Raw genomic sequence first — 23,806 nt, forward strand, 5'->3', positions numbered from 1 at the left:
TATATTTTAGTCTCTTCTGTTCCATCCCTTGAATCTCTTTGGAACCTGAAGGAAGACATGCTTGTTGCTGGCCGTGCAGCTGACCCACCAAATTCACGATGGCTAGAGGGGTGGATTCTGCTTCCATATTCTATAATTATCTCTCATTATAAAATGTGCTCACCCACTACTCTAAGGCCCAGCTGCAATTAGTATATGGTCCTGCTTTGCGCAGGGGGTTGGACTCGATGACCTCCTGAGATCCCTTCCAACCCTGATATTCTATGATTCTATGAAAAACTATTATTCAAATCAACAGTTAGAACCAGTTAGTTCAGAAATGACTAAAGGATTAGAAAACATGCCAGCTAATGCCAGACTCCAAGAACTCAATCTATTTAGCTTAACAAAGAGAAAGTTGACGTGACTTGATCTCATTCTGTAAGTACCTACATGGGAAATGAATATTTGATAACAGGCTCTTTAATCTAGGAGACAAAGTCTAACAAGATCCTATTGCTGGAAGTTGAAGCTAGATAAATTCAGGCTGGAGATAAGGCAGACATTTTTCATAGTGAGGGTCATTAACTATAGGAACAACTTACCAAGGGCCATGGTGGATTCCCCATTATGGGCAATTTTTAAATCAAGATTGGATGTTTTTCTAAAAGATCTGCTCTATTTCAACCACAGCTATTGGACTTGAAACAGGAATTAATTCAGGGCAGTGCAGTGGCCTGTGCTATGCACGAGCTCTGACTAGATGATCAGTGGTTCCTTCTAACCTTGGAATCTCTGAAAAGCCACACACACCTCTAAACCCCTAATTCTTGGGTAACCAGCTCTCTCCCACTACAACCTTCTCCCCACCCTCTCTACTCAAGAAGAGCCTGGGAGAAGCGAGAGGCTTTACAGGTGAACCAACAAGGGAAGTGAATTCTAGAGCTGAGGCTCCAGCACCAAGAACACCCTGACTAACATCTCATGTTAAAACCAGGACGGTGTTAGGGTCATCTCCAGTAACTATGCTGTGTTGGTACTAACAGATGTACAGCTTGTAAGACCAGAAGAGACCTTAGTGATCATCTCGCCTGACCTGTACAAGAGAGGCCATAATATCTCACCCAGTGATCCTGCATTGAGTACAATTACTGGTGGGAAGTTATTGGACACCCGCTGAATCCATTTTACCCAAAATGTTTAAACCCCGTGAAGCTCTGACCTGGCCAGCGGTAGCTAACTGATACCTGATTATTGTTTCCTCTCATGTTTCCCACTTCCCCAAGTCTAACAATAAATAAAGGTCTTCTTGTTGGAAAAATCCCCTGAACCTGACCCAGCACAGTACCAACAAATACCATGCTCTGGGCTAAGCATTTTGCTTCACTGCCCTTGTGAATTAGCCATCCCACCTTCTCCTCTCTTCCTGCCCCATGAAGCCCTTGCATGAAGGGCTCCATAAAATATTTAATTCTTGTACTGAGGTTAGCTAGAGAAATGTGAGGTCAGGTCTAATCCCAGGCACTCTTCCCAGTACTTTTGCAAATATTAGTCACAAGAGGAAGTATTTTATTTTCACTTTAGATATCACAAATAGGGCCCCTTTTATTTAAAACAAAACTAGAGTTTGTAAAAACTAAACATAAGATAAGGGAATAATTTTAACTTTGTAAAAGCTTTTGAAACATTTGTTGAGTCGAGTTACGCTCATTTAGAAAATGCAATTGTTTTGATCCTCGTTAGACAAACTGTCTGAGAAAGGAGTTCTCTAACTTAAAACGAAGATTTTGGTTTCCACATTGTTACACGCCATGGCCTCTTCAGTAAAATAAGGGTTTGAACCCCTCACTCAGGGAAGGCCAGTCATTTACAGAGAGCTTCCCATTGCAGCAATAAAAGTATATGATCTACGAGAGCTCTGGAAATATGAAAGCCCAGAACCACAGGCCTCACTTGAGAGAAATCCAGTCAAAAGGTGTTGTCGCACAACTGAGAAATCAGACTAAGAATATTGTTCCAAAAGATCCCACTGTAGAAAGAGGGTGTCTAGCAGCCCCTTTAGACTGCACGGCTTAGAGACATTCCGAGACCTTTGACGTATGGACCAGCTGATCACCATTCCGCCATTTATCATGGATATGTCAGTGGAGTCATTGACTCATTTCAGTCATTTAGCTTTTATTTCCTATGAATTTGGTGCTCAAGAAAAGTCCCCGGAGAACAGGGAGAGCAGCATTATAAGCTCAACTACACCACTGCTCTGCGCCATTCCTTTCCATTCCGTATGGGTTCTCTTATCACCCTCATGCCCAAGATACTTGAGCACCTTCTAGTTGGGCTTTGAGCAATATGACTAGCATCTGTCACATGTTCTCTGTCTTGTCCTCTCCCAGCAGGAGACCTGTGTGGAATGTTTTGTTTCTGTAGGGTTGGGTTGGGGTTTTTTTGTGCATGTTGCCAAGTGCTTAGGTTAGAAAAAGCCAAGTCAGAGAAGTCAGCCTTGCAGGTCCTTGCCTGAACTGTAGCTCTAGGAGGTCAGGAAAAAATAAGTCTAGTCTTTTGTCCTTGGCTTATTCTGCTGTGGCTCGGGGAGGAAATAGCGCCGAGTGTGATTTCTGTGACATGGACACCTGTCTACCAGGCCCATGGAACATGTGATGTGGCAGGGACACATTTCACAGCACCCCTGGACTTTCAGTGCGTTAGCTGCCAGGCACTGACAGCAAAACACTTTCAGATTCGCCTTTTTGGTGCTGTTGAGAAAACAGTGAAAGGACAAAAGTGCAAAGCTCTAAACTGAGAAATCCAAGTAATCCACCCCGTGGGCAGAGGGGCTGGTTCTGCTCCTAACATTGGTGTAAATGAAGTGTAACTGCTCTAAAGTCAATGGACTTACATCTGTGTAAAACTGCTCTGAGATCAGAATCAAGCCCTCTGGGTGAATTCAGTGCAGTGACTACCTGTTCTGTTTCCCATGGGGTGGTTTGCAGGAGCCTTACACGGAGGATTTGATGGGGTCTCAACAAGCCTAGACAGACACCAAGTGACAGGCTTAGGGCACTTCACCATGTGACTGCCCACCCATTGCAGTCAATGGCAGCCCACAAGATCTGATCTGCACGGTGTGACGCTGCTATCCCTGGGAGCGCTGGGCATGGACCCAGGGCAGGGGCCTGCAGTGCGGCTTGGAGAAGAGAATTCCAGCTTCGGGTGGAATTCAGGCCTTAGGGGAAATGCTTTGGGACTTTCACGTTTCCCTGCACTCACCGTTGAAATCAGTCAGTTTCTGAAGGTCCTCTCCCAGCTCCGCAGTGACTGTCAGTGCCTGCTTCACTTTGAGGTTGGTTTCCCTATAATAAAAGCATGAGTCAAAATCCTACATGACTGGTCACTCTTCTGTTCCTGGAGCTGATCTCATTCATTAGTGTCCAGATGGAGCGTGCAGGGTCTCCAGGCTTCATCTCCTTACCAAGAGTCAAATCAGGACCATTTTTACATGGCCACAAAGGGAATATAGTCCCTTGCCACTGTATAAACTGGTTCTGCACCAAGTCAGCTGATCCTGCGATACACTGGGCCTGGTGCAGAAGAGGGTCAGAGGGCTCTGGTCTCATGCCATCACTGCGAAGCGCCGAGCTGCTCATGTCAGCTCTCTGAGCAGCCCTCTGTCCAACTAAGTTCTTACACCACACGCATCCCTGTAGTATTTGAGCACCTCTGTGGGTTCTGGGTTCTGGGTTCTGTCACTGCACTCTGGGGCCTGCAGAAGTTACTGCAACCCTGGGGCAGCCAGGTAGGGGAGGGTGCTCTCCCACGGACCTCAGAGAAGCACAGCAACGTTCAGTGCCCCATACGTTATCCCCTAGAGCTCACATGGGGCAGCGGGAGGGCTTGGATGGCTATGCGGGTTCTATGCAGCCTTCCCTGAGGTGTGGCATTCTCTCAGGTTTTGCTTAGGCCTCTGAGCCCATAAAGCCAGGCCATACACCACACCTGAGGCTGGCTCCATGCCACCGAGAACTGGTAGTACAGACTCTGGCCCTACAGATGAGGGTGGCACCACCTTATCCCAACTAACAGGAATTGAGTGTGGCCCCCAGACTTGTGGCCAGCTGGCCACGATGCAGAGTGATGGAATACAATGCGTCTCTAGGGCGATGCTGGGAGCGATTGCTGTTCGCATAGACAGAAAAGTGGCTGAGAAGCACAGCTGGGGTGAACATAAAACCACAGAGCTACTGCTGCTGATGTGAGGTATTCCAGGGACATGCATTGTAAACCATCAGTGAGTGCTACCAGACTTGCCAGCATGAGTAAAACAGGCCAAGGCCTCTGCATGTGAGGATCCTGCCATTGTTGGGATACTGCTGGGGAGGCAGCCATTGGTACTCTGCTCAAGACACTTCCCAGAGGATCACTCGTTGTGGGCCACTGACTGAAACAAAAGCTGCCTCCCTCATCAGAGAGCTGTTCAGAGGAGTAAGTAGTGAGCAGTGGAGCGCAATCTTTACCCAGGGCAAGCAATTATGCCTCCATCTCGTGCTCAAATGCACTTAACAGGAAAGGTGAAATGAGATGTGACTCTTTGGGAACCACAGGATCAGTGCATGGGCAGGAGAATGTGCCACAGGCAGAGATCTCACCTGACATGCCGTGTTCTCGAGATAGAAAAGAGAAGATGCTTATATTGGAGGTGATGCTGAAAGAGCCTTCTACTGTAGGGTTAGAAAACACGATCACCCTACACTTGCTGCGTGCAGTCAGGGTCATGGGTCTCCTGGCAGGAACAATCCATGCTCTGTGGATTCATCTCTGGACTAGGCAGCATCAAGACCACAGAAGCAGATGGGCCTCACAATATCAGGATTCACCATGCAAAAATTAGCCTTGTGTTTGCAGCCCCAGGGCCAGGCCCACTTACCCATCCAGTTCAGCCGTCTCGATGTATGTCAGACTGTGCGGCTCACTGCTTGAGAGTAACAGTAAATCTGCCTGAACACAAACAAAACCAGGGCAGTATGAGCTGACCCAGCCACAGAAAAACAGCCACAGTAACGTTACCTTGACCACAGGAGACCACAGGTTACCGTGAGATCTCAGAACAGAGGACACAGTAACACTACACGTCCAACTGACTTCCCTGAACTGAAAATGTATTTGAAAATCTCTGAGTCAGTTAGCGTCACTACTGAATAACTTGTTTATTAGTCTGAAGAGTAATTCCAGAGAGTCACAGCGCATGTGGCTACAACGAACTGCACTCACCGTCACAAAGTTGTTGTTCTCTAGTTTTATGATGTCTCCCACTTGAATATTCATCCATTTATCATCCTTCAATCTGGAAGAGAATGTTCCCTTTAAATAGTCACAGAGTGGCAGAGCACTCCGACCCTGAGAGAGTCAGCGGTGCTCCTGAAGCCCGTTCACCAGTAATATTAGGACTTGACGGTGAGCTGTGGGGGCAGGGACTGTCATTCTGTTCTGTGTCTGTCCAGCAGTAGCACAAAGGGGCGTGGGTCCATGACAGGCTCCTAGCCACGACCAGTATAAAGCAGTAATAAATGGGAGAGGTTTACACACACATGCAGTTGAGAAGTAGGCTCCATAATATAAACATGTTACCTGTGCACTACTCTACTAACAGACACTGACTTTCCCTTCTCTTTTGCTACAAATCCAAAATCTAGGTGGGGTCCTGGGGAAGAGATTCCCATCTACATTTTGAGCAGATACCACTAAAATTACTTGGAAATTAGCCCAGTTCTTTAAGTTGTCTAAGTCCCCTAAAGAAGACCAGATGGTGCAAAGGCAGCTCGTACTCTCTGTCAGTCTAGCTGTCAAAAAGAACAGCAACCCAGCTGCGAAAGCTGCATGTGCATATACTCCGATCTGTGCTGTTCACGGCCTTTTTTAATGCACAAAGCAAGATGTACAGCCATCCAGCTACCTGTCTGGTACCTCCAGGTTGCATGAACAAATCAGAATTTCTGCATATGCAAAAACTTACGAAGTGAAAAATTGCCGGAATAGTTTTACAGGCAGCATGGTGTATGTGCCCCCACAGATCATATGGACCTGATCTGGGTCTCCATGAAGTCATTAGTAAAACTCCATTTGAGTTCATTGATAGCAACACTGGAACCTGTGGCCTCTAGCCGCTTCACAGTGGAAGTGAATTATGCACATTGCTATATAAACGTATCTGTTTAGTGGGGATGGTAGTGCCAGTGTGACTGGTTTCAGATTTACTGGACTGAAAATGCTAACAATCACCAAAATCACTGGTTTCCAGTTATATTTCATTGTTCGTATTATTTGGTAGTGTTTGTATAATACACTGTTCTCTACAGTATTGTGAAAACCATAGGGCAACCAAGCACTCCACTTTTGTCACCAGCTATACTCCAAGAGCAATTGGGTCTTCATGGAACGATGAGTACAGAACTCATCTACTTGCCACAAAAGGCCAGGACTCTACTGCTGGAGCAAAAGGAAAATCATTGCTAGCCATAAAGTGCCCAGGCCAAAGAGTTGAACAGTTCTGATTCCATCCAATAGACAGCAGGGGGATGGGGGTGGGTTTGTGTACAGAGAAGTTTCTTGTAGTTGTTAATTTAACATCAAAAGTCTCTGCTGATTAGGTCTAGTTCTGTCTGCTCAGGAATGAATACATAAAACAAATGCATGTGGCACCAGAGAATGCAGTCACGTCTGATGCCTCTGGGATATTTTGTAAAATAATCTGTCATTGTTAATGCATACCGTTGGCATCTCCAATTTAAAATCGACAGCCCAACTTTTTCTGGGTGGGCTGATGGCTTTAGTACCTACACTGACAAAGTGACAGTACCTTTTGCTACTTATTAACCAGATACGTTAACCAAACAATAACACACAGCACTGCGAACAATGAACTTTTCCTGTCATGCTACTTGAACTGAAGACTGCACAGTGAAATCTAGGGAAGCAGAGCGGACTTTGGGATCCCATAAGGTAAAATAATACCTTAAAACAAAGCTGCCATGATCTCCAGTGGAAGTAGAATGCAGACAATAGAATGTACATGGTATGGAGCTTTAATAGTCACATTTGTTGAATCTGTCAGAAATTTTGAGTTTTTGCAGAAGCGTCTCCTGGAGACAAACCTTCAGCCAAAATTTCCGTAAAGAAATAAGATTTACCTGCCATTAATCAGCACCTGGACGGGACGGTTATTGACATGATTGTCACTTTTGTATCGATTCTGAAAAACGTAAAAGTTGATCAGGGTGTTAGAAGAAACTCCACAGAAACCAAGTGTGTGTGATCAGAGGATAAAGCAATCCCATTTCAGGATTCCTGCCCAGCTGGGGAAATGATAAGGACATAAATGCAAGGACAGAATAGTGCCATAACTTTTTCTATGCTCTTAACCCTCCTGTTTAGGGGAAACCTCGCTCAGTTACATCAGAAATCAAAATGACTCTGAAAGACAGAAGAGGGGAAATACCCATAACCATTACCAGGGCCAACCCTGCACAGGGGCTGCTGCCCTTGACCCCTGCACTTTAAGAGAACCAGTGGTTTTGGTTGCTCGCCATCAATATGCACCCATGAGCCAAAGACTCCATTCCACCGCTCTGGGGGTCTCTCCACCCAGCATTTGAGGTTGAATTGTCAAGTCCACACTGAACTCTGGCAGCATCTGGTGCAGGGAGCTGTCTGGGACAGAGACTGACAGGCAAGAAGGATCCTGCTATGGAAGGGCCCACTCTGAGGAGATAGAGATAGACGGGCCCTGCTGTATCACTTAACCTGGAGTCCCACAAAAGCCCAGGCTGGCCTTGACTGCCACAGTTCTGCAGATAAGGTGCTTGGAGGTATCCATTTCACTGCTGCTACGTGAAATGGCCATAAGGGTTCTGGGTGAGTCCCCTATTTCTTAAGAGGGCTCTTCACTGCCCACCCTTCAGAACGAGAGTTCGTTCGGTCTCATTCAGAACTGCACCGACCCCTTGTGTGACTGGACTCAGTGACCAGGGTTGTTAGAAGGAGCACAGAAAACCACGTGCCAACACACATGCAGTGGGATTTTGGAAAGCACTCAGCTGCAGGCCTCACTCCGCTCCCATTGCAGCCAATCGGACTTTTACCACCAACTCCAACGGGAACAGAGTCAGGCTAATGCCGAGCACCTCTAAACAATCCGACCCAACTTCCCCCCTCCCCCCATGTGCTTTCCTAGCGCAGCTCTGCAGTGGGTTCTAAGGTGCTGAGCCAAGGTTTTCCAGCACGGGTGCCTGAGAACAGACTCCTCAATCCATATTCAGGCAGCTAAATAAGTGGCCGGATTTTCAGAAGTGTTGCACCCCCCACAGTTCCCACGAAAGTCAGTGGGAGCTGTTGGTGCTCAGGACTGCTGAAAATCTAGCTACTTATTTAGGTGATTCAACATGGATGTTGGGGCCTGACCGCAGTGCCCCACATTGGCCACAGACAAATGCTGCAACCGCCCCCCTCTGGCTGTATTGACTGGCAGTGTTTTGTTTGATCGTGTCACCGGGGATCACAGACACACTCTGACTAAGGGTGGGGAATCCAGTCGTCTTACAAAATCGTCGATGGCATCCTTGACGCCCGACACGGTCAGCACCAGCACCAGCGGCACCACCGTCGTAAACCAAGACAAGGAGGAAACCTCAGGAATGAGCTGCAGGAGAAGAAAAGCGGGGCTTTAACAGCTTTACAGCCAACACAGCAAACAAGCAAATAGCCTGGAACAAAACACTGGATCCTAGGGAGGCTGCTAAAAGATTTTACTCTGCATACAAATAACAGAGAAAGATGGAAATTCTGTGCGATCATTTACCCACAAACCCACAAAGGAAAACCAGCCTTTGTGTAAAAAGGGACCGGGGGGCCTTGGGAAAGGGAGGAGATTTATTTCCCTCTGGTTTTTTTTACATTCGAAATATCAAGTCCCTTTTCTGGAGGACTTCGGCACTGACGTTTGGAGGGCTGGGATGGCGGCTACCTCGATAGGCTATCCCAGTCCTTGACTGTGACGAATGGGGGGAGGCTTAGCCCTGGCCCACACTTAAGAGTTAAACTGATGTGACTCAGTGAGGGAGGGGAGATTTATTTTACTGGTAAGATGCCAAGTGTGGACATAGTTACAGTGGTGTAAATGTGACTTTTCCCAGTATAATTATTCCCCTTCCCATACGGGAATAGCACCCCTGGCATAAGCACCTTTATACGAAGATAACTGTCCACACTAGGGGGTGGTGTAGTTTATCTATACCGGTCACAGCGGTACAAATTTCTAGCGCAGAAAAGCCCTCAGAATGGGAGAGATGCAGCTTGGGGTTCCATGTTCTGTCCACTGTCCTATTCCAAGTCCTACAAATATCACCAAAGTCCTCTGAGTAAACGAAGAAAGGGCAAGGAGCTGATATTTGTAGGAGGCGGCGGTGGTGGTGGCCTACCTGATAAATCTCATCTATAGATTAAAGACCAACAGCCACAGTGTCGTCCACCAGTAACAAGGCTGTAGTTATGGCTGAGGAGGTACTTTCACTATAAGCCTGGTTTTTAGGTTCTTATGATTTCCTGAAAAATGTCCCTGTGAGCTGAAATTTCCCAGGTTTGCTCTCAGCACATAGGGGAGGTGTGACGTTATTGACATAATCTATGACCGTATAGATCATTGTTGCAACCTCTGTTATATATTTGCAGCAAATATTGTACAAAGGTTGTCATGGGAGGTGTCTATAAAACGGTCACGCTGTGCTGGTTAGGATGATGCTGTCTGTATGTGTGTATCATTTTGTAGTTGAGGGTATGAATATGGGCAATGTACTTGTATCTTAATGTGTTTTGATTCTAAGTAGCCTCAGTGAAGCATTTGGTCAGCTTCTTGAGAAAGGACTATTCTCAGTAAGTGCCCAATCAAGATATACTTAACGGACAATGAACTTTGGGAGACGCCAATCCACATCTGAGCTTTCCTGGGAATGTTCAAACTAACACGTAAACAATGGCCTGCAAACTGAGTCATGTGACTTGCCCATGTGACTCCAAGCTCCACCTTGCTGCTGTGATTTTCCACAGTAAGAACAAAGAGGGGTCCTTCCACGGGCAGAGAATATAAAAGGCCCTGAAAACCCCTCCATCTTGTCTTCAATCCTGCTTCTGACCTCTGGAGGAACCTTACTACAAACTGAAGCTCCGAACAAAGGACTGAATGACCCATCCCAGCTGGGGATGTTCTCCAGAGACTTGATTTGAACCAGAAGTTTATTCCATCCCTGCTACAAGCCTGAACCAAGAACTTTGCCGTTACTGTATGTCATTGATTCCATTGAACCAATTCTAGCTCTCATCTATATTCTAGCTCTCATCTCTATCTTTTTCCTTTTATGAATAATCCTTTAGATTTTAGATTCTAAAGGATTGGCAACAGCGTGATTTGTGGGTAAGATCTGATTTGTATATTGACCTGGGTTTGGGGCTTGGTCCTTTGGGATCGAGAGAACCTTTGTTCTTTTACTGGGGTGTTGGTTTTCATAACCATTTGTCCCCATAACAAGTGGGAAACTGGAGTGTCTAAGGGAATTGCTTATGTGACTTATGGTTAGCCAGTGGGGTAAAACCAAAGTCCTCTCTGTTTGGCTGGTTTGGTGTGCCTTAGAAGGGGAGAAACCCCAGCCTTGGGCTGTAACTGCCCTGCTCTGAGCAACTTGTCCTGAATTGGTACTCTCAGTTGGGTCCCACCAAAGCCAGCATTGTTACAGGAGGGATTTAAGTTTAGTAAAATTCTGTTCAGTCATTTCTGAGTTGTCTGAGCATGGCAAAGGTGATTCTAACAAGATAATGTGCCAGGCTTGTTTGTGCTTGGATGAGTCTAAAAAGACAAACTAAAAACATCAAACGTGCCTTAGAATCAGTCCTCCATGAGGGCCACGCTCTTTGATAGCAGGGTTAAGAGACATGGTTTAGAAATGACAAAGCACATGCCTTTTATCATTGTTTGAGCAAAGTACAAAGGTGCAGAGACGCTGATATAAGCTGGTGAGATATGCTCAGTTTTAGGGCAGAGACACATTACTATCGGGAATGGGCAAACTTCAGCCCAGGGACCCGTATGAGCCTTAGAGTTCTGTGCTGGTGCCTTCTGCTACCACCTCCTTTATTAAAGCCTACGTGCCCCAGCATGCAGTTCCACCCCCTGCTCTGAGTACAGAGAGCAATCTGCTCCGTTTTGTGCAAGTTAACTGCAAGCTCCTTGCTGTAACACCCCCAGTCTCATGAAAATGTTAGTGTTTGCAAAGTCAGCTCTCTCCCAGGCTCTCCGGTGATGAAGTTGGTAGATACCAGCAGTTTGTCTTTTAATAAGATTGATAAGGACGGGTTTCACTAGGTGCTGCAGGGGGAAACCATCCGAGGGAACCCAAGAGCAGTTGGCAACACTGACCTGTAGAACAGGAGACGAAAAATGGGCACAACGTCTTTTCAACATTAACAAAATCTTCTCTTCCCTGGGATCAAGCCAGCATGTCTAACAGGCACTCCCGCCGGAGAGGAACTGTACCACGTTTGCCAGACCTCGTCAGGACAAGTTTCCTTTCTTGCCCTGTTTTATGTCTCTGCTTTTGGGTTTTAATAAGATGCTAATTCACATTATGGGCACAGTTGCTTGGGCTGTGGGTTGACTTGCTTTAGTCCAAGTCAACCCACAGCCAGGCATTGGGAAGAGGCCAGACAGTCTGGTAAAAAGGAGAATGAATTCATACCTGCAGAATCAGCAGGAACAAAAAATAAGCATTGGCGATTCGCTGAAACTGCTCAAACAGGTTGAGAGGCAGGAAAGTGAAGAAATTGTATTTCGATGTTTTAATTGAATTGTTCTGTGGAAACAAAAAGCAAACAAATGGGTGGCAAAACAGGAAAAGAAATTGCAGCACAACCCAGTTCAGCAGGGTTTTACGGGTTTAAATTTAGCAATAACATTGTTCACAGCAGCCACTCAAAAACATTTCCTTTTCCCCAACTCACACAAACACACACACACACACACTTTCCTGTATTATGGGAGACACATTTTTATGCTCTTTGTAACTGGCACACAGAGAAGATTTTACTGGTTTTTGTTTGTTTCTGGTAGCATCCACAATATGCTAGCTGCTTTCCAACCAGCAAACAGGGATCGGCTGCTACCCTGTGGGGCTCCAAATGTAGACAGACAGACAGACAGACAGCAGGCTGGGAGGCAGACATTGAAAGGGAGGCAGGAGTACAACTGTGGGGTAGTGTGTTCAAGGCATTTGGCCATCTCATAGCAATATAGGGTTAATGCAGTGTTAAAAATACAGAAACTCTATAAACTATCCATAATTATCCTCAGATTTGTCAGCATAGGTCAGCTGGATCCCTTCTAGGCATCATGGCAGGAGTGAGTCTTTAGAAGGGATCTGAATGAGGAGAGGGCCTTGTAATTTCGCTCAATGAGAGAGTTTCATGCTCAGGTGCCATGGGAGGGGGCCGCAGTGACATGTTACCAGGGGAAGGAGACTGGCACTGTTGGCAGAGTGAAAGGGCAATGCAAGGCCAGGGTAGGGGTAATGCAGAACTGGAAAAAGCCAAATGATCTGAAGGTTGCCAGGCTTTGTAGCATAAGGTCACTAACAAGCTCAGAAGTCCCTGGGGCACTGCACAAGACCTGTCCATTGAGTCACTTGCTAGTGACATGCTGATGCAGACACCAACACAACATTCATTCCGACTTTGCACATTTATTTCATACAGTGGTATCTGGACTTCTTAGTTTACCATAACAGGGCCCTGCAGGTTTTACCAAGCTCCATTTCATTAGCTGCTTAAACAGCTCGTAAATTGAGGATCTGAAAAAGCTACTGGATCTGATGCATCTACAAAGATGGTTCTGAATATGTATCTCAGCAGCCATCCACGAATACAGCAAGAGTGTTCTCTTGGCGACTCACAATTGTTATTGCCCTGGGGTCACATTTCCCATTTCCATCTTCTCTCTTTTAATTACAGGCCGTCCATACAATAGCCATTCCTACCTCTAACCTCTTCAAACTAGAGAACGGCCCAAGCTACTTAATACAGACCTGGGTTTGAATTTCCTCAAAGCTTCAGGGAGTTCTGATCCAGTGCTCTGATAAAATCCCAGCCCAGCCCATGAAGTTGGGATCCAGAGATGAACTTCCCCAAAGTTTGAGGTATTCCAGGTGAGATCTGTCTCTGCTTTGTAACCACACTAAGCTACATAGTGCCAGCTGTCAGTGCAGCCTGCACCTTGCTGGGCAGCCAGGGAGTGTGGTAACCAAAACAACATCTGTCATTGTTTCCATAGGTCAGGTGTTATCTCACTGAGATGGAGAAGATCAATCAGCTCCCCATTGTCTGGGCCCTACCAGTTAGAGAGCCCAGGCCCGCATGCACGGCATCTCCCCAGTGAACTTTATCCTAGTGCAGGTGTTCTTTTAAAGAAGACAGTCCGACATGCTGTGTGTGAGGGTGTTGGTGGACCACATTCAGGTGATGAGTCAGAACACCAGGTAGTGGCTATCATCTATCGAAGCATGAACAGACACACTGGGAAAGGCCAGTGAGATGGAGCCAATGGGTGTGAGAGAAGACTCAACAACTGGGGATAGGGAGGGGCAAGAAGGCCCAGAAGTGGTTTCCTTGGTCTGGGGAAACACTTTACAAAATAGGCTTTCAAGCAGAAGTACAGTGACTTCCCCCCTTGCTATGGTTTAAAGGGTGCACTGGATTTTCTTTTCATGTGATTTTTTTCTTGGTTAAAAGTGTCTGAGTCCTGGAGACTGAAGTCTTCTCAAACAGGGTTAGTACCAGCAGCATGAACTCAAGGTCACTCCAAGGCATCGGAACCCTGCTCTGGAGAGGTCCCCTCTAAGGATGTCTCCATGGCCCATTCAGACCTTGGATTCTCAGCGGAGAAGCCAGCAAGGGGGCCAGTAATGGTTGCTGTGATGTGCACATCTCTCTGCTAGAAGGTGTTCCAGCTCCACCAGTCAGGCAATTGAACAGATGTTGCACAGAATCAGCTTTTAGACCATGCCAAGCAGGGATGCATTTTAATTGGTGGCATAGAGCTCCTTATCGCATCGCTGTTTCTAAGGTAAACCAGTGGGCACTGTTAATCCGCTCACTAATCCAGTCCCTCTCCTGTGCACACGCCATCACCTTGGGAAGCGTCTATCGGCATGGCAGGGGGCCAGGGTCACCACACTGGTGTGGTTGTGGATAACGCCATTTCAGAGGCTCTCTTAACTCTTCTCTATGTCCAGACACAAAAACAGGAGCAACTCTCTTCTGCATGAGCTCGATTTTCCATCCTATTGGACAAGCCAATCTAAAGTGCTCGAGCAGAGCAGAGATGAAACCCTTCCTTCACGGAAATCCAGGCACACGTCTCCCAGTCAGCGACTCATGGCTGCACTCCACGAAGTTGGAGAAATGTTTATCTTTTTGTTTTCTTTAAACAACGCTGTATGTCTCTTGCCATCAGACAGCTGTCTGTGGGCGTGGCACGATGTGGATTCATGTTTCCCATCACAAGATCAGAATGTTACCATTTTTAGGCTACTGTTAAGGCTGGCTCGTTAATTCAAAGCACGTGATTTCTAGGTTATGTGCATAAATGGGCTCCCTCCACATTGCAGGGCCTGAAGTAATGGAATAACATCATCCCCATCACACACCGAGGTTAAACGACCCCCCCGCGGTCACACAGTGAGGCTGTGGCAGAGCTGGGAATACGTTATTTTGAGTGCCAGTCCTGAGTCTTCACCACGGAAGCATCTTTCCTCAGGCATTCACATCAGCCTCTAGAGAGGTCCCTTACCCACACATCTGGCCAATATCATTGACAGTCACTTCCACCTACAAAGGAGACAGTAGGGACCCCAAACTCAAGAGGACAGTATTGAGAACTAGGAACTGGCTTCAGCTGTCAGCAGCCTTTAGTGGGAATCATGTACATTACGGGAAAATCTGCTTTGAAGATACTCAAATTAAATTAAAATGGATTTGGCACCAGAAATGTCAGAGGCGAGATGAGAAGTGAGCAGGAGTGGTTTCTTTCAATTCCTGCATTCTAGTCCTGTTTATAAATTATGCCAAGAAAACCGCAAGTGAACCAGAGCCTTTCATTCCATTTCCTAGTAGCTTCAGGAAACTAAACACCCAGGTCACGTGGCAGGCGCCAAATGCTGGCCTGAAAGAATGTTCCCATCTGGGATTTTTTTGCAAGCTGGTTCATGATCAATACATTGTTTATTGCACATCACCCTTTGGTACACAGGAGAACCGTGCATCAGACTTAGGACACGAAGGAATAAATATCTGGTCTCACTGGCTGCCCCGGAATGGACAGAGTGAACCTTGATTTGCATGATCAGTTATGTGTGTTATTGCTGCAATTAAGAATTTACTTGTTATTAGGCAATTTAAATAAACAGATCCACCACCCGGTGCCTCGTGGCACCCTGGGCTCTGCTGAGGGATGGTTTCCCGAGCTCTGTCAGGTAGCGGTGTTGTTACTAAAGGTTCTTCGTATTGTGTTGGTCTGTTAATTCTGCAATGTTCACATGTGGATACTTTATTCTTTATGGCCTTGTTGATGCTCGACCATCACACTGACTGGTTGGCCTGTTCACGGCATTTAGGTAATCCTCACTGTCCTTCATGGATGAGGTTTAGGATTTCCTCTTTCATTTCATTTGGAATAACAATGCTAATGCCTTTAATCGTGAGTCCATTTGATTCACTTGATTGTCCATGCTCTGCAAAGGAGTCTATTGTCACTTCCTTATTATCCTGGAGCTACTTGGGCCAGCCGCCCCAGTGTAACTTAGAATTTCCTGAAGTTGTGTGTCTGTCAAGGTTGCTTTTTGTAACTGGAGTAGTCTCTTTTCTGACATTGGTCTGCATGCGTCCACAGCCTCCACAAATGCCTTTACATCATCTTCGAGCTCACAGAGTGCGCGATGATGGGCTCTGTGACAGAGTGTCTGCTACTGCCAGATTGTTCCCAGGAACATATGGAGCAATTGGGTTAAATCATATTAACCTTAGCAATGGATGCTGGCATCTCAGCAGTGCTTGGTTCAGGTCTTCTCCGTTAATGAGGGTTACAAGTGATTTATGGTCTGTTAACAGTGTAAATGAATCCTGTCCATGCACAGATATCTGTAAAAGTTCTCACATGTCCATACTCTTGCCAGGCATTCCTTCTCAATCTGTGCATATTGTTTTTCTGCTTCTTTGAGTGAGTAAGAGCAAAATGCAACTGGATTCCACTCTGAGCCTCGTTGTTGGAACAAGACGCCACACCTGCTTGCATCTGCACCAACCATTGTGGGTTTGTTCACATCGTAGTAGTTGAGAACAGGAGCTGTTGAGATCATTTCTTTTACCTTTTTAAGGCAATTTATTGATTTGGCCCCCAGAGTCAAAGTGTGTTGGACTTTAACAGTTCATGCAGTGGTTTTGTCTGTGTAGAACGGTCTTGTAGGTATCGACCACAGTAATTTACCACCCCCAGTATATGGCTCAGTTCTGGTACGTTAGTTGATGCATTCAATTCTCAAATTGCTTTTACTTTCTCAAGGCTAGGACTGAATCTATCTGTTTACTGTCTGTCCCAGAAACTCAATTTGGGGTAGGTGGAAAACACATTTTTCCTTGTGTAGCTTCAGTCCAGACTGGCTGATTGGGCTTAGGGCTTCATTGAAGGTTTTGTTGTGTTCTTCCATCAAAGATCCATATATCAAAATGCTGCCCACAAAAACTACATCTCCATTTGTGTTTGTTAACAGTTCTGCCATCCTTCTCTGGAAAATTTCAGATGCAGTGGTCCTCCCAAAAGATGATCTTCACAAGCAAAACTTCCCAAAGGGTGTCATAAATATAGTCAATTTAGCACTTTCTTTGGTTAAAAGAATTTGCCAGAATCTGCTCGAGGCATCCAGCTTGGAGAATACTGTAGTTCCTTTCACCTTGGGGAGGAAGCCGTGCAGTGTTGGGAGGAGATATTTTTCTCCCACAATTGCTTCATTAAGTCTTTTAAGATCCACACAGATTCATATTTTTCCATTTTTCTTTGTAACTGGTACCACTGGGGCACACATTGCTGTTGGCTCAGATTTTCTCAGTTACGCCAATCTGCTCCATGTTCTTTAACTCGGTCTCCACTCTATGAAGAAATGGGATCGGAATCCTGCGAGGTGTATGTACACTGGCTGTATGGTTAGGCATTGTCCTAGAAGGTGATTTGTACTGGATCTCTTTTCAAAATGCCAATATCACCAAATATCCCATCGAGTTCTTCCACCTTTCTCACTAGGCCCATCATGGCTGCCACACTGAGGCTGAGAAGGCTGTTGGTCTGTGGTCCTTTGATCACATACTTTCAATGCAGGGCTTTTGTCTTTGTTTCTGTGATGAACTGGCCCATGCAGTTCAGAATCCCTCCAAGGCTAATCAGCGAAAAGGGGGCTGGGGCGGGCAGGATTTTTAATGGCACACTGCTGCCTGCCGGGGTCCTGGCCTGGGTTCGGCAGCGGGCTGAGCGGGGCCAGTGGCTGGGACCTGGCAGGCAGCAGCGTGCCACTAAAAATCGGCTTGCGTGCCGCCTTTGGCACGCGTGCCCTAGGTTGCCGACCCCGGCGTTATAACATTTGGAAAACTGTGTCTAAATAGCAACTCTGCTAGAGCTGTAGCCGACATGCAGCTAGGTGCTGCCGCATGCCTGGCAGGCTCCCTGCTCCCCGCAACGCATGGGCATCAACGCAGCTGCATTGCCACGGTAGCCTTCCAGGGGCCACACTGCCAAATTGTTGGACGCTAATTTCACTGTTTTTCTTTTAGCTACAGTAACCCAGGACTAAGGGATGCGGCTCCCCCATGTAGAGCGTTCATCCCTGATCACACAAATGCAGGGTGCATGAAAAAAACAGAAGGGCCTAAAAAGCATAAGAACAGCCGCACTGAGTCAGACCAAAGGTCCATTCAGCCCAGTATCCTGTCTGCCGACCGTGGCCAATGCCAGGTGCCCCAGAGGGAGTGAACCTAACAGGTAATGATCAGTGATCTCTCTCCTGCCATCCATCTCCACCCTCTGACAAACAGAGGCTAGGGACACCCTTCCTTACCCATCCTGGCGAATAGCCATTCATGGACTTAACCTCCATGAATTTATCCAGTTCTCTTTTATAGTCCTAGCCTTCACAACCTCCTCAGGCGAGGAGTTCCACAGGTTGACTGTGCGCTGAGTGAAGAAGAACGTCCTTTTATTTGTTTTAAACCTGCTGCCCATTAATTTCATTTGGTGTCCCCTAGTTCTTATATTATGGGAACTAGTAAATAACTTTCCCTTATTTACTTTCTCCACACCACTCATGATTTTATAGACCTCTATCCTATCCCCCCTTAGTCTCCTCTTTTCCAGTCTGAAAAGTCCTAGTCTCTTTAATCTCTCCTCAAATAGGACCCATTCCAAACCCCTAATCATTTTAGTTGCCCTTCTCTGAACCTTTTCTAATGCCAGTATATCTTTTTTGAGATGAGGAAACCACATCTGTATGCAGTAGTCAAGACGTGGACATACCATGGATTTATATAAGGGCAATAAGATATTCTCCGTCTTATTCCCTATCCCTTTTCTAATGATTCCTAATATCCTGTTCACTTTTTTGATTGCTGCTGCGCGGACGTCTTCAGAGAACTATCCACGATGACTCCAAGATCTCTTTCCTGAGTGTATATTGAAAGCAGGGTATATTGAACACTGCATACAGCACAGAGGACTAGAATCTAGGAGGAATACAAGGACTGGCAGACTGAACAGACCCAAGGTCCATCTAGGCCAGCCCCTGAGAATGTCCAGCATCAGACACGTCAAAGGAAGGTTCAAGAAACCCCACTGTGGGTAGATTTGTGATAATCTGACCCCATGAAGGTCTCATCCTAATTCATAATAGAGATTGGCCTAAAACCTGAAGGAGCAGGTTTTATCTCCCCTTCAAAAAGTCTTTTAACATAAACTTTTATAACTCTGGGAATTTTTGTTATAATGTAACCATCCAAAACCTCTTTCGATTTAGCTAAATTCTTTGCTTCACTGTCATCCTATGGCAGCGAGTTCTACATTCTAATCACACGTTGCGTGTCCAGGAAAATCCTTTGGAAAATGTACTGCCTACACTTTGTATTTATATCGGGCCTTTCCCCTGCGGATCTCAATGTGCTTTACAAACACTAGTTCACCTATGCAATCACCCAAAGAGGAATTAGTATTATCTTAATTTTACAGAGGGGGAAACCGAGGCACACAGAAGTGGTGCTACTTGTCCAAGGTGACAAAGTCAGTCAGTGATGGGGCCAGGAGTAGAATGCAGGAGCCTTGTCTCCCAGTCACCTGTTCTAACTATGAGGCCACATGCCCCCCAACCCATCCCAGCACCACAAACAAATCCCAAGAGTGCCCCGTTTCCTAGGCTCCTGCTGTGACAACTAGACTCCTTCCTAGACGTGGAAAGAGATGTCTGCCCTCTGCTGTAACTGCTCGAGAGCCTGCCCTTCCAGAGCAGAGTGCGCCAGAAGTCTTGGCTTCCCAGCCACTTTCCCCACGACTAGTCGTCGGGGATGGGGGTGTCGCAGACGCAGCGCCCATAGCTCACCAGCATTTTCAGGCTCAGTGCTGGACCCAAGGGCACACGCTGTGGCCGGCTTGCACACGCCGAGGGTGGCCCATGTGGAAGTCCCATCTTGCACCCATTTGGGAATCGCGGCGCAGAGGCACAGGAAGCAGTGTTAGCGTCCTGAGAGTGCTGGCTCTGCTCCTCCTTCCCACAGCAGTGCACAGAGATGAGACACCCCAGCTGCGGCTCGGGCCCAGTGCCACATGTACTTATCACAGGCAGTTACAAGGCTCCCTCGGACTTCTCTAGAGGCCTTATCAGGAGATGTGGAAATACAAAAACAGAGCCCAGATTCCAGAGGGACAGATGGACAGACACTGGCTACGGGGTGTACATTGAGGGCTCCATGTTCGTTACTGATCTGACATTAGAATCAGTTCCTGACCCAAGCTGAAATCTGCCTTTGCCTCAGGGGCCCTGCATTTCCTTTCCAGTTCTTGGATACCCAATTTCCGAGCTGTTTTTGCAGCCCCCAGTGACGTCTCCACACAGCTGTGCTGAATTCCAAAGTGAAGCCGGAGAACTGGAAGGAGAATCTGAGTCAGAGCAAACACTAAAATCCTGCAAAGCAGATTTCCTCCTCCACGCGCTCTGTACAACCAAGTCACAACAATCATGAGACAGGCCCATCAGCTGGTGCTCAAAGGGGGTGTGTGGGGTGGGGAGGTCCACCCTGGAGGAATCCACACTGACATTGTACCAGGAAAGTGGCAGCGGGACTAAGCTGCCTCCAAAATGAACCTTAATAAAGTCTCTTGAATCTCACTGGATCAAGCCCTGAGCTCGTCATTTCATTTTCACTCAATCCTTATGCGGGAAAAACCCTTTCTGCTGTCAATGGGAATTGGCCCATGTGAGAACTGAGTAAACACGGCATTGGGATCTGACCCTTTCCTTCTGCAGACGAGAGACAAATTTCTCTATCTTTAACTCCCATGCTAAGGGTCCCTGAAGTCTGTTTCATTCAGGCTACTTTCTACCTCAAGTCATCACCTTGATTTCTAACTAGGGTGGGATCATACGTGGCATTACGGTTCCCCTAGTTGGTGCCAGGATAAAGCATGTCTGTTTGTTTTTAATTCTGCAGTTGACACGGCACACAATTTGGTTTGCTTTAGTTATTTCAAGCCACTGATCTCTCATTGTGCAGCATAAGGCCAAAGAGATGTCAGGCCTGGGCAACTTTGGGGGCCCAAGTCTCATGATGAACCTGTGTCTTTGCAACGAATCCCACAAACCACTGCCACGCTCAGCCATGCCCAGAGCCAGCCCATTCACTCTAAATGGTACTACCTTTGTTTGCAGGAACCCCCACCCCTGTACAGCAGCAAAAGGCCTCCCTGCTGTTGGTAACATTAGGACTTCCTTCCAGGGTGTGGGTAAGGGGCACTATGCTATCTGGATAAAAAGGAAGTTGTTGTCTCCCCTCCAGTGGGTACCATCACCATTTACACAGAGAGACGGAAGAGACCTGCCAGATCCTCCAGCCCACGTCCCAGCAGCCAATGCAGGATAGTCCCTACAGCACATAAAAGCAGAACAATGGCCACGCTGGGTCAGACCAAGAGTCCATCTACCCAGTATCCTGTCTTCCAACAGTGGCCAGTGCCAGGTGCTTCAGAGGGAATGAACAAAACAGGGCAATTTATCGAGTGATCCATCCCCTGTCATCCAGTCCCAGCTTCTGGCAGTCAGAGATATGGGGACACTCAAGACATGGGGTTGTGTCCCTGACCGTCTTAGCTAATAGCCATTGATGGACCTATCCTCCAGGAACTGATCTAGTTCTTTTTTGAGCCCAGTTATAGTTTTGCCCTTCACAACATCCCCTAGCAAGGAGTTCCACAGGTTGACTGTATGCTGTGTGAAGAAATACTTCCTTTTGTTTGTTTTAAACCTGCTGCCTATTCATTTCATTAGGTGATGCTGGGTTCTTATGTTACATGAAGGGTAACATAACACTTGCTTATTCACCTTCTCCACATCAGTCATGATTTTACAGACCTCTCTCATATCCCCCTTAGTCACCTCTTTTCCCAGCTGAACTGTCCCATTCTTATTAATCTCTCCTCATATGAAGTTGTTCAATCCCCTAATCATTCCTATTGCCCTTCTCTTTATTTATTCCAACTCAAATATATCTTTTTTTAAAGATGGGCTGCCCAGAACCCAGAACTGCATGCAGTATTCAAGGTGTGGGCATAGCACGGATTTATATAGAGGCATTGTGATATTTTTTGTCTTATTATCTAGCACTTCCCTAATTGTTCCTAATATCCAGTTAGCTTTTTTTGACTAATGCTGCACACTGAGTGGATGTTTTCAGAGAACTGTCCACAGTGATTCCAAGATCTCTTTCTTTAGTGGTAACAACTAATTTAGACCCTGTCATTTCATAGGTATAGTTGGAATTATGTTTTACAATGTGCATTCCTTTACATTTATCAACCCTGAATTTCATCCGCCATTTCGTTGCCATCACCAATGGTGGATTAACGCACAGGTCCATGGGGCCCCATCCAATTTGGGGGGCCCAGGAGTGCCTGAACCTGTGTAGAAGGGGTGAGGGCCACCAGCGCCAGAACTGTGGCCCCACTCCTGCTCTTCCTCTTTCAGGCAGGGTCCCACCCCCTGCTCCTCATCTTCCCCCGGAGACCCCAGCCAGGCCAGAAGCTGGAGCTGGGTCAAGGTAAGAGCTGCCCAGGGAGCCTGGGCTGCTGTGGAGAGCCCCACACCCTCCACCTGTCCTAGGCGGGGAGCCAGGGTGCCCAAGAGCAGCACCCAGGCCATGTCCTTGTCCCCTGGGGCATGCCACCTCGGACAGGTGGAGGGTCCAGAGCTCCCCACAGTGGCCCAGGCTCTCTGGATGGCTCTTACGGGCCTGGGGGAAGTGAAGAGGAGCAGGGCCCCATGGTGGGGGCAGCTACGGCCCAACTCAGCCCTCTCCCACCGGGAAGAGACTGGCGCCGCTAGCAGGGGCTGAGTTTTCTGCTTGCCCATGTTAGAAAGTGCATGGGGCCATAGCCCCCCCAGGTCCGACACTCCTAGAACCCCAGAGTGTGAGGGGCCCAAATGTTATTTGTGGCCACGGCCTCAGTAAATCATAATCGACCTCTGGTAGTCACCGAGGTTTGAGAGACCCTTTTGTCGCTCTTCGCAGTCTGCCTGAGAATTAACTATCTTGAGTAGTTTTATATCATCTCACTGTTTGCCACCTCACTGTTTAGCCCTTTTTCCAAATCATTTATGAATATGTTGAATAGGACTGGTCCCAGAATAGACCCCTGGGGGATGCCACTATTTAACTCTCTCCATTCTGAAAACTGACCATTTAGTCCTACCCTTTGTTTCCTATCTTCTAACCAGTTATCAATCCATGAGAGGACCTTCCTCTTATCCCATGACAGCTTACTTTGCTTAAGGGCCTTTGGTGAGGGACCTTGTCATAGGCTTTCTCAAAGTCCAAGGACACTATATCCACTGGATCCCCCTTGTCCACGTTTGTTGATCCCCTCAAAGAATTCTAACAGACTGATGAAGCATGATTTCCCTTTATAAAAGTTGTGTTGACTCTTCCCCAACATATATTCATCTCTGTGTCTTATAATTCTGTTTTTTTCTATAGTTTCAACCAGTTTGCCTGGGACTGAAGTGAGGCTTACCAGTCTGTAATTGTTAGGATCACCTCTGGTGGCTTCTTTAAAAATTGGCATTACATTAATTATCCACCAGTCATCTGTAGGGCCGTACCAAATTCACGGCCGTGAAAAACAGGTCACGGACTGTGCAGTCAGATCTTCCCAGGGAAATCTAGCTACTGGCTGGCAGGGGACTGGCAGTACCCCAGCCAGGGGCTCTTACTGTGCCCTGGGCTCCAGCTGCTAGTCTCAGTGGGGCTGGAGCAGGACAGGATTCCTCTTCACCTGCACGGGCTGCTCTCGAGGGGAGATCACACCCACCTCCGGGTTCCTTGCCCAGCTGCTCTGAAGGCAGCGCAGAAGTGAGAGTGGCAATCCCGCAAGCCCCCGACAACTTTGTGACCCCCCCGCAACTCCCTTTTGGGTTGGGACCCTCATGGTTACAATACCATG

At 47.0% G+C, this 23,806-nt stretch overlaps 1 protein-coding gene across 3 annotated transcripts in view; it reads right to left on the reverse strand.

Moving 5' to 3' along the window:
- LOC102947737 (phospholipid-transporting ATPase ID) overlaps window positions 1–23,806 on the reverse strand; it is a 136,088-nt gene that overhangs the window by 54,006 nt on the left and 58,276 nt on the right. For all 3 annotated transcript variants that reach the window (XM_043547060.1, XM_037902619.2, XM_037902618.2), the window contains exons 4-9: window positions 11,754–11,867; window positions 8,570–8,668; window positions 7,161–7,222; window positions 5,245–5,317; window positions 4,901–4,971; window positions 3,247–3,329 (exon numbers count right to left, since the gene is read on the reverse strand). In XM_043547060.1, the coding sequence (XP_043402995.1) occupies window positions 3,247–3,329; window positions 4,901–4,971; window positions 5,245–5,317; window positions 7,161–7,222; window positions 8,570–8,668; window positions 11,754–11,867 (502 nt within the window). The remainder of the gene's footprint in view (window positions 1–3,246; window positions 3,330–4,900; window positions 4,972–5,244; window positions 5,318–7,160; window positions 7,223–8,569; window positions 8,669–11,753; window positions 11,868–23,806) is intronic.

This window comes from Chelonia mydas, chromosome 5 (genome assembly GCF_015237465.2).
Source record: "Chelonia mydas isolate rCheMyd1 chromosome 5, rCheMyd1.pri.v2, whole genome shotgun sequence".
Lineage (NCBI taxonomy): Eukaryota > Metazoa > Chordata > Testudines > Cheloniidae > Chelonia > Chelonia mydas.